The 11,302-nt window shown below is 46.3% G+C and overlaps 1 protein-coding gene across 8 annotated transcripts in view; it reads right to left on the bottom strand.

Annotated features, from left to right (window-relative positions):
* ITSN2 (intersectin 2) overlaps nucleotides 1-11,302 on the bottom strand; it is a 134,381-nt gene that overhangs the window by 12,352 nt on the left and 110,727 nt on the right. For all 8 annotated transcript variants that reach the window (XR_011504137.1, XR_011504138.1, XR_011504139.1 and 5 more), the window contains 2 exons: nucleotides 3,951-4,072; nucleotides 479-585 (listed from right to left, as the gene is read on the bottom strand). Coding sequence is in view for 5 of the 8 variants with exons in the window: in XM_070512520.1 (XP_070368621.1) it covers nucleotides 479-585; nucleotides 3,951-4,072 (229 nt within the window). In the remaining 3 variants the exon portion in view is untranslated. The remainder of the gene's footprint in view (nucleotides 1-478; nucleotides 586-3,950; nucleotides 4,073-11,302) is intronic.

The raw sequence follows: 11,302 nt of genomic DNA, 5'->3' as shown, positions 1-11,302 counted from the left end.
AGCCCCAGGGAGGGCGGAGAGGCAGCCAGAGCTGGTCCTGTGGTGCCTCCTCCCAGGAGCTTGTCCTCCTGGGCACAGGGGACAGAAAACCACCCCAAGGAACAGAATTCCACAAGGGACTTTAGGAGGCTGCCAGACTAGCCAGTCACGTCTGGGCCACGAGCTGCAGCTTCTCTCCGGACTCTACTACCCAAAACAGAGTCCAGTTTGTGGAATCCTATGTTAACATACGATTTGTTTAATGATTTAACTTTTTCTTTGTTTAATCGAAGTATTTTTTATTCTATTTCTTTACTTCAGTAGTTATGTATTTTATAGTTGTAGGGCATTTCATAAAGTGATAATAAAATAGAAAGCCGGAGGGAGCAGAAGACAGTTGGAAGTCCCTTTGCTGCGCAGCCCTGTGGAGAGGCGCGTGTGAAGCCTCCGTCCTGGGGCCGGGGTGTCTGCCGACCGGCGGGCGAGGCGCACAACTCACTTCAGCAGCTTCGTGTTGGACATGATGAGCTCCTTCCAGTTAACAAAGATCAAGGCCATTTCTCCTTCCGTGAGGATGCCTGAGTCCATCATTGGTTTCTGAAAAACCTAAATCAAAGCGCAAAAGAAACAAGTTAGCCAAAGTGTGAAAACACAGCCGAAGTGGTCTAAGTGAAACAAGATCTTCATACACTGAAACTAAGACGATCATGGTATTTTAAAATAAACATATTTATGATCATTAAATTTTATTTATTTATTTCTTCTTCTCCCCAAAGCCCCCCAGTACATAGTTGTATATCCTAGTTGTGGGTCCTTCTGGCTGTGCTCTGTGGGACACCTCCTCAGCATGGCCTGATGAGCAGTGCTAGGTCTGCGCCCAGGATCCGAACCGGCAAAACCCCAGGCCCCCACAGCATAGTGCGTAAACCCAACCACTCGGCCACAGGGCCAGTCCTAGGATGGTTAAATTTTAAATTGCGTAAGTTCCCTACTTTTTGCTATCTGGGCTCCTAATCAAGGCTGATTCTGAGGACTGAATCCAGTAGTTTCACCAAGAAGAGGACATTCTCATACTCACCTCCTAGGGGTGTTATGAAGGTTAAATAAAACCACGGCATAAAGCGCCTACATGCTGTAGGAGTGTGCAGAACTGAGGAAGCGTGACTGCTGCCAGGTCGAGCACCTCAGGGTTCTGGAAGCAGTTTGTAAAACAGTCAAGACTTATACTACCCTCAAGACTGACTGCCCAGCAGGGGTGGACTGCAGAGTTTGGCTGACTGGAGGGGAAATAATCCTCTCCATCAGTGTTCCAGAGCACTTAAGGATTTACAAACCTCTGATATGTACGCATATGCATACACTTGTGTGTGCACGTGCGCATATCTGTGTGTGGGGGGGTTTCTCAATTAACTTCAGATATGATGTAGGTCAAGCTGAGTCAGGTATTATTATTCCCAAATGACTCGTGAAGAAATAAAGGCTGAAAGAGCGCTTTGCTCCGTTACAAAGTGAGAATATGGAGGAGCTAGAACTCAGCTCAACTCCTTTTGATTCTAAGTCCAAGTTTCCACTAAACAACTAGGGTTCTCAGGGAAAGACTTTAAAGGCCTTAAGGAAATAGTGACGTTATCTGAGAGGACTCTTCTCCTGTGTGATCCTTCCAAGATACACACGAAACGTCACCCTATTAAAACTGTTCGCTGGCCGTGGGATAAGATGCAATCTCCTTCTCCAGGATCCCGAGGCCCGCTGTGGTCTGCCCCCTGCCAGCCTCGCCAGCCTGGCCCTCACGTACTTGACGCTCAGCCACTCTGGGCTACGTGCAGGACCCTAACTCCCTCAGCACATGCCTTCCCACTTCTGTTTCCTCATAGAAAACTTGTCCTTGTCCTTCAGGTCTTGGCCGAGGCCTAAATGGGAAGGTCCTTCCTGACCTCTCCTTGCTGGCTGGGGGCGGTCCTCTCCCCTCAGCTCCCAAAGCATCTGAGTCACCCCCCCCCAGCCTTCACCACGCTGCTCTGCAACTGTCTGTCTGTCTCTCCACAGGACTGTGAACTCCTCGAGGGCAGGAACCTTCTCTTTAGCTCTGTTCTCTAGCACAGTGCTTTGCATATAGTAGGTTTTCAATTAATGTTTACTGAGGTGAGTTGAACGTGGATTCAAAGAACTCAGCTGAAAGTGCTGTGAACTGGACCTCTCTAAATCTCTCCAGCTCCACGAGCAGACTGCAGAGGTCAGGACACTCCCAGGAGGGCGAGCCCTGGAAGACGGCCCATCTGCTCTGAGGGGCTCCTGGGGGACAGGCATTGCCTGTTCTTCACTCACTGAGTAATTTATGTTACTTTGTTTATTCGTTCTACTTGTCTGCTTTGTGTCAGCCTCAGTGAGGTGAGCAGAGGAGGAGAAGGTGGTCAGGCCCTCTGGGACCCCCCATGGGAACAGTGATGAGAAGGCCTTGCCTGTTAACAGTGCCCGTGACTCCTCGCCCCTCAGAGCATCTCATGGGTGGACAGAGTGGGAATAACCAAGGCCCAAGGGATTGAGTAACTGCTCTGAGGTGGGGCAAGACCCGGCCCCTGTTCACCTCCTGTGCTAGCATCAGAGAGGCACTTCTGCACCCATGTACAATCCCTTCGGACTGCAATGTGACCAGCAGCAGGGCAGACACTTGTAGGGATGAATAAGAATGATGGGCTCCTCTTGTAGGCCATCTGCCCTGGTCACAGAGGTGCAGACATAAACACACCTACTTTATTCAGTACTGGTGGGAAGGCCTGCAAAGGGCCAGGCTATGTTTTGGGGATGCAGAATGAAGGATACAGAGTCTCAGGAGCTCACAGCCTTGGGGGGAAGGGAGACACTGTCAACCGAGCGGTGCACTATAGTGAACACGAGAGAGGAACTAGCAGGCCATGTCTGGAGCCCACAGCCTGCATTTAGGGTGGAGGAGGCACCAGGGGCAGGCCTTGCCGGGGGGCAGATGCAGGCGGGTGTGGCCTCTGCTCCATGCTGCTATCCAGGTCACGGCCAGGTGTATGGTGCACCTGTTGGGCCTATGGGGACACCCATTCTCCTCAGGTGGTTTGTTTATTTGACTGGAAACAAAAGTATAATAGAACTATCAAGTGTTATCTTGCTTACTCAGACACAAATCATTTTAAAATGCCATTCTAGGGGCCGGCCTGGTGGCCCAGAGGTAAAGTTCGCAGGTTCCGCTTCGGCGGCCCGGGGCTCACATGTTCCGATCCCAGGTGCGGACATGGCACCGCTTGGCAAAAGCCATGCTGTGGTAGGCGTCCCATGTATAAAGTAGAGGAAGATGGGCATGGATGTTAGCTCAGGGCCAGTCTTCCTCAGCAAAAAGAGGATTGGCAGTAGTTAGCTCAGGGCTAATCTTACTCAAAAAAAACAATGTCACTCTAACAGCTGTCATCAGCTTAGAGGTCACTGGTAACATAAATAGGCACAAACATAAAACAGTAAATATATGATATTTGGACAATATTTTACAATAAGCTCCTATTTGGTTTTCCAAACTGATACAAACATTTGGTGAACACTCCCACTGCTTCACAATTCCCCTGGAAATGTTAAAGTTTATGAAAATGTCAGGTGTCAAACAGCAGTGTAAATATAGTTAGGCAAAAAGCTGAAGTAGATAAGTTGCTTCAGCACCTTCCCCCCTTCTCTAGACCCTGTCCTTCCTGATGGGGCCTCTGCCACATGCGCCTGAGGCACCTGAGTGCCCTCTTGTTCTCTCTTCACTCTGAATTACCTAATCTCGGGGAAAGAGTTGACTGAACTCTTCAAGCACTCTCCAATGGGCAGAGAAAGCGTTTTGAGGGTGTGAGAGCTCCTGTCACACCTGTGAATTTACACAGCAAAGGGGAAACCTCCCCTTGAGACCAAGGACCCCCATCCCCTACAGCAGAGAGAGATGCTCCTGGAGCGAGGCGGCAGGGGCCCCTCACCTCCACGACGAGCTGAAGGTCGTCCACGTACCGCTCCTCAGTCTGAATCAGCTCGTGAAGGTAGCCCTGCCTTTTCCTCTCTATTGGCTGCATGGTGTCCAGGGTTTGGAGATCGGCACACCCTATGGAAAAACAGGGTAGAGTTTCAAAATATGATTTCAGTCTTCTTTGCAGAAAACAGACATTTATCAGCAGACATGCTGGGTTTACAAATGCTGCCTTGAAGGAACAACACAGCTTCCACAGAGCGCAGGACGTCCTCGGAGCAGCACACACCTGCGAAGAGCGGGCCTCACAACCTGCCACCTGCTCGAAAGCAGCTCATTAGCCACACCTGTAACATTTCAATGTGGCCCTGACTTCTTCTCTTAGTAGTAATGACAGAATTAAGAATTTTTAGAATGGCCTCAAAGAGATCAGAACTGTGCTGAGCTTGTGAAGAATCTATGCTATTCTCACCATCTCAAGACATTTTCAAAGTTATTGTAATGATTAAACGAACCAAATGCTTCAGACTAGTGTTTCCTAAACTGCAGGTCGTGAGCTATCAGCGGGTCATTACATCAGTTTAGTTTTTTTAAATGCTGATTAGGCCCAGCAGTAAAATTATAAATAGAAACTATCAAGTGTGCAGCATTGGTAAGCGTTGTTCCGTGAAAAGTTTTAGTTAGGTATGTATTTGGGGATGTAAAATGTACTTCTTACTGTGAGTGACTGTTTAAAAGCTGTTTGAGAAACATTTCTCTAGATTTCTCAAAGTAAAGAGCTAAAGTTAGGAAATCTGAAGTCCCCAATGAGACCATGCCTAGCCCCCTAGGACAAAGAACTCCTGGTTTGGGATACACCGTGGCCCTAAGTGACTCTGAGGGAAGTCCTGAGCGTCTTGCAGCAGGGTGAGGCGTACTGCATACACTTTGGGTCAATTTACAGGCACATCGGGGCTGAACTAAAGGTCAAATTGTGAAGTGTGACGTACTTCCAGAGTCATTTGTTAAGAAGCCGAGGGCTTGCCTTATGCCCAGTGACAGGAAGCCCTTCCTCAGACACAAAGAAAAAGCAGGCAGGTACCCAGCAAGCTACACCTTGAGGCAGCAAGCGGTGCACATCCGAAAGCCAAAAGCCGGGAGAGAGAAGGACAAAGAAGGCTGCCTGATCCCTGCGGCCACCAGGTGAGCAGAGGCAGCAGGGGAAGGGGCAGCCTGAGGCAGGGACTCCAGACACACATGTCCCGCACAGTGGGTGCTTGTCTGGCACTGGGAACAAATGAAGAAAGCCACAGAGGCAGAAAATGCAAGGATCACACTGGGCTTTTAAAGGGGGGTTCTCTTTCTGTCGCCTTTGAATTTTTATATATTTGCGCAGATTTGGGCTTACTGAAAGTTCTAATGAAGACAGCTGTTCTGTTTTCTGCACATGTTGCCAAAAGCTTTAAAAAATTTACTCCCACAGTAAAACCAAAATTGAATACGGCAGGTTATGTTTGGTGCTACCAAGAAGAAATCATAGTGCCACAGTCGTGTTCAAAAAGTACCAAGCGTTTCGGGGGGTTGTATTTGATTCTGTCCTGCTGGGGAGAGCTGCAGGCGTGAGTGAGTGTTTGGAACCAGTAAGGCTGGTGACAATACAGATGACTGACTGACTAGGTTGTGTGGAGCAAGGAGGCTAGACATGGTGGCCGTACAGCTGGTGGGACGTTGCTGATGGTGATGTGAGCCAGAGTCACAGGTCAGAGTTGCCAGCTGACTCTGATGGAGGCAACTAGAACAGTCTCTAAGGTTACCCCACCTCTCACACTAGTGTTTCACAAATTTCAGTCATTCACACTCTGCCACATCCACATTCTATCTCTACTATTATTCATGTTATATTTTTCTCTAAATTCACTTGCGTCTGAGTTAAATATCTAGGAAATCATGGGTTTGATGTGCTGGTTATGTTTCTTCTGATAGTCATTAAAATATATAACCATTAAAATAAAACTAGTCTTCTTGGGTGCTATCTTGCATGCCACTGTGTCGGGTACCATTGGGATACGTGTGTCACACTTTGAGAAACAATGATTTACATTAAAACCCACAAGCACCGGCCTATCTGTTCTGTATCTTGGAATAATAAGAAAAGTCTCAGACGTTTTACCATTTCTAAGGCAGGAACATACATTAGCTTTATCAGGATGAATGTGCGGACAATCCTTGCACTCCACCCCTGGCGGTCCCCTTTGCATTTCATTACAATGGTTCTTAAACTTTTATTCTCTCTTCAAGTTTCCAACCTGACCCGTACCTTCACAGTCAGACATTCTTACCCCTGATGTCAGGGGAAACAAATAAAGCCTTACTGCCCCTTTACCTCCTCCCTTTATCTCCCTGCTCTCATCCCTGTACTTCCTTCCCCTCTCGGGGATGCGGGGATCCTATTTCTTCCCAAAGCCAGCATCCTTACCCAGCCCTCTCCTGCAGGACCCTTCCCTGTCTTTCACACTCCATCGTCAGTCCCCACTAGCTCCTTCTTAGCCTGCACACAGGGTTAAGTGCCTCTCCCACCCCATCATCTAAAACAAACAAGCACCCTTCCTTCCGTCCTGCTCCCTCCTCAAGAACCCTCTCTCTGGTCTCACCGCCAAGCATCACTAGAGGGGTTTGTACTCCTGGCCAGTCCCCCAGCTCTCCCTGTCACTTCTCCAGTATAGGGCACTCTGGCTTCTGTCCCACCGCCCCACTGACACTGCTCTTGTGAAGGTGATGATGACCTCGGCATTGCCAAATCCAGCGACCCCTTTGGAGATCACGTCCTCCTCCACCTGCCCACGGCACTGGCCCTTCTGAAGACCTGCTTCTTCAGACACTCAAGTCTCTCCTCTCCCAGACTTTGCCACTCTCTTCTTTCTGGTGTTTCCTTCTGTCTTTCTGCCTCTGCCTGCTTCCAGACTCTCTGTTCCCCCTAATCCAGCTGATACTAAAATGTGTTCCTGGCATTCCAGCCCTGTACGGTCAAATGAACTGGACAATGCTGCAGACTGTGTATTTCTCTTGTAGGGCCACAATGCACATTAGCATATTAGGCTCTGAGGAATCCTGCCCTAAAAAAAAGTTTAATTTGATGAATGCAGAGTTCCCAACACCTATTTGACCACAGAACCCTCTTTTTTGAGGGGAGGGGAAGTGAATCTTCTGAGAACCAAGAAATTATAGTTTGTTGGTAGAATACATCCTTTGCCATCCTCTGTGCCCACACTATCCAATACGGTAGCCACTAGCAACATGTGCCCACTGAGCACTTGAACTGTGGCCAGTCCAGAGAAGTGCTGTGAGTGTAAAATGCACACAGGTTTCAAAGACCTTGTACAAAAAACCCAGAATGTAAAATAACGCATTAATAATTCTTATATTGATCACATATTGAAATGATAATATTTTGGATAATACTTGGTTAAGTAAAAAAATTATTAATTTAATGTTTTTTTTGTTTGTTTTAATGTGGCTGCTAGGAAATTTTAAATTACATATGGGGCTGCGTTTGTGACTTACATTCGATTTCTATTGAACAGCTCAAGCCAGCCACTACATTTTTTATTATGTTTTTTTCCCCAATAGAATAGTCAATGGCTCCTGTTATTTGCAGAATGAAGTCCTGGGTCTGTAGCACAGGGCTCCAGAGTCTCCACAATCCGGCCACAGCCTATCTTTGATCATGCCGCCCAGCTTCTAGCCACCCTGGCCTGGGCCCAGTCATACACTGTTCTCTCTTCCGCGCAGAGCCACCTCATTAGCCCTTCAAGGTGTGGCTCACGTGATCCTACTTCAGGGAAGCATTTCCCATTCCCTCTTCCACTTACCCCCAGACTGCCTCTCCTTCGTGTTTCCGGGGTGCTGGTTTGCATGTGTATTTCGATACTTCACATAATGAGACGTGTTGTAGTTCACCTGTACGTGGTCACTAAGTCTGTCTCTCCCACTGGAGATTAGGGGCCGTGTCTAAACAGTTCTATAATATCAAATTAGTCCAGGGTTCTGACCACGGGGGTCAGGGAGTAATCATCAAATAGTAGACTACTGTGTTGCCCCACACGCGTTTGTCACCTTCCGCCTGCTCTGCTCCATGCTGCAAGGAGGCCAACCCACAGGCTGCTTTCGTAAGCTCCTGTCTGAGCTGGCTTCTGCCTGAGTTTGGCCCGTGCGAGGAGGCTCTGGCAGGAGAAGGAAGACTACAGGGTGGACGAGGAAAAAAAATCCTCCTGCCAGAAGAGTGATGTGACAAGAAAGTTTTTAGTTTCTGCTGGCTAAAGAATAGAAATGCTGGGCTTGCATCTCACACAAATTTGGAGTTAAGAATTCCTGAACTAATGAGTTAACACAAAAATTGGTCCCTGGTTGGTGATGCCTACAGTGCTTGGTCAAAGGAAACGTCTAACTGCTCTGGAAGGTCTCTCCTACAACCCTGGTTCCAAGGATTTCCACAGAAATACTAAGTCTCACTAAAAAGGAGTTCAAAATAAAAAATCACAAAAGCAAGGAATGATCCACCTTAAATAAAAAAATGCAAGAACATAAGATAATAGAACAAAATACAGAAAAGGAGATGTAAAATACATATGTTTAAAATAACTCAAGACATATATGAAGGACCTGAAACCCTAAGAAGAGTCTTTAAAAAAGAATAGGCAGGGGCCAGCCCAGTGGCATAGTGGTTAAGTTTGTGCACTCCACTTCAGCAGCCCAAAGTTCACAGATTCAGATCCTGGGCACAGACCTAGCACCACTTGTCAAGCCATGCTCTGTCAGCATCTCACATAAAATAGAGGAAGATTGGCAATAGATGTTAGCTCAGGGCCGATCTTTCTCACACACACAAAAAAATAAATAAATAAAAATAAAAAAATAAAAAAGAATAGGCAGGGGCCAGGCCAGTGGTGTAGTGGTTAAGTTCATGTGCTCCGCTTTGGCAGCCTGGGGTTTGTGGGTTCGGATCCCAGGCATGGACCTACACACTGCTCATTGAGCTGTGCTGTGGCAGCATCCCACATACAAAAAATAGAGGAAGATTGGCACAGATGTTAGCTCAGGGCCAATCCTCCTCACCAAAAAAAAAGAATAGGCAGATTTGGAAAAAAACAAAGAAAGATGGCAAATATTATCATGGAAATAATAAATTAATAGGTTACATAGTAGATCAAACACATCTAAGGAAAGAAACAGTAAATCTGAAAACAGATCTGAAGTTACTTAGAGTGCAGCCCAGAAAGACAAAAAGACAGAAAACATAAAATGGAGGTTAACAGACATGGAGGACAGAACGACAAGGCCCAGCATACACCAAATGGGAGTCTATGAGAGGAGAACAGAAAGAATGGGAAGAGGTAATATTATAATGTTGGGAATTTTCTAGAACTGATGAAAGATATAACTCTGCAGATTCAGGAGGAAAAATGACTCCTGATTAGGGAAAAAATAAAAATAAATCCATACCTAGATGGCAAAACACCAAGGAGAAAAAAAAAAACATTAAAACAGAGAGAAAAAGCAAAATAACTACATAGGAACAGCAACCAGACTGGCTACACACAACTCAACTCAACAATAGAAGGTGTTGAGAAAAAATAACTGTCAAACTAGAATTCTATTGATACTATCATTCATTCATAAGTGAGGGGGCAATAAAGACAATTTCAGGCAGTTTGAGAGGTACATAAAGTTACAGAAATGTTAGAAGTAAACGGCTGGAAAAAGCAACACAAATACAAAATATAGCTGGGGAGGCTTTATTAGCAACAGACGAAATAGGCTTTCAAGGATCCATATAAGATGATATCACAAACAGTCCAGGAAGATATACTAATTCTGACTGCATCTGCAACTAACAGAAGAGTCTCAAAGCGTAAAATAAAAAAAGATAGAATTATCCCCCCAAAAAAGAAAGAACAGAAAAAAAGAGAAAAATCTATAATTACAGTAGTGGACCTACTTTTCTTAATGAAAATTAGTAAGAATTACGAAAGATTCTACATTATTAACAGGATTAATATAACGAACACAGACAAGAGAAAACACATTCTTTTTTTTTTTTTTGGAAGATTAGCCCTGAGCTAACATCTGCTGTCAATCCTCCTCTTTTTGTTGAGGAAGACTGGCCCTGAGCTAACATCCGTGCCCATCTTCCTCTACTTTATATGTGGGACGCCTACCACAGCATGGCTTGACAAGCGGTGCCATGTCCGCACCCGGGATCCGAACCGACGAACCCTGGGCCTCCAAAGCGGAACGGGAGAACTTAACCGCTGCACCACCGGGCCGGCCCCCAAGAGAATACACATTCTTTTCATGCATCCATAGGACTAATTTCAACAAATACCGAAGATCTATATTACTGTGTAAAAACATTTACTGAATGTAGCTGGAAAATTATACATTTAACATTACTTCAAACGTTTTAGTTTGAAGAAGAGCTTTGTAAGCTTCCTCCTTTGGCAAAGGTACCCAGTTTTATCTGACCAATCACATAGAGAGACAGCTGATCTCTCCTTCCTCTGTGAAATCCTTCTTCGCTTGGCTTCTAGGTCACCACCTCGTCTCAAACCCTTCCAACTCACTGGGCGGTCCTTCTCAGTCGCCTTTCTTGGGTCCTCCTCAGCTCCCCAGACTTAATGTTGGAACCTAAGGCTCGGCCCTTGGAAGTCTTTTCTCTACATACTCACAGCCTTGGTGGTCCCATCCAGACGTCTCACGGCTTTAAACGTCATCTATGTACTGCTACACTCCCAATTTATACTCCAGCCTGAACATGCCCTCTGAACCCCACCACGTCTGCTGCTGCCTACTCAGCCTCTCCACTTGGATACCAGGAAGGTGAGTGAAGGAACATATCCAAAACCAAACTCCAAATCAACTTCTCCCCCTTCACTATGTTCCACCTCAGTTAATGGCAACTCCATCTCTCCAGTTGCTCAGGCAGAGATCTTCGGAGAATCCTTGATACTCTTCTTCTCAGACCCCAAATTCAATCCACCCGTTGGCTCTATCTCAAAATATACCCATAATCTGACCACTTCTCCCCAGGTCCACCACCGTCATTCTGATGCAAGCCAGCAGCGTCTTTCACCTGGATTAGTGAACTAGCCCCTAACAGGTCTCCTTGCTTCTGACTCCTTCCTCACCCTCACCTCCTGCTTAAACTAGCAAGCCAGAGCTATCCGGTTAAAACATAGCATACCCTGTCACTCCTCTGATTAAAACCCTTCAATGGATTCTTCTCACTCTGAGCAAAAGCCAAAGTTCTTACAAACAGTCCACAAGAACCTAAACAGTATTCCCATCTTCCTGGTTACCCTTGTCCTAGTTTTTCCTCTTGCTCTTCCC

Source organism: Equus asinus, chromosome 6, assembly GCF_041296235.1.
Source record: "Equus asinus isolate D_3611 breed Donkey chromosome 6, EquAss-T2T_v2, whole genome shotgun sequence".
Lineage (NCBI taxonomy): Eukaryota > Metazoa > Chordata > Mammalia > Perissodactyla > Equidae > Equus > Equus asinus.
Note: the sequence above shows the minus strand (reverse complement) of the source record. Positions and strands in the feature narration are given on the sequence as shown.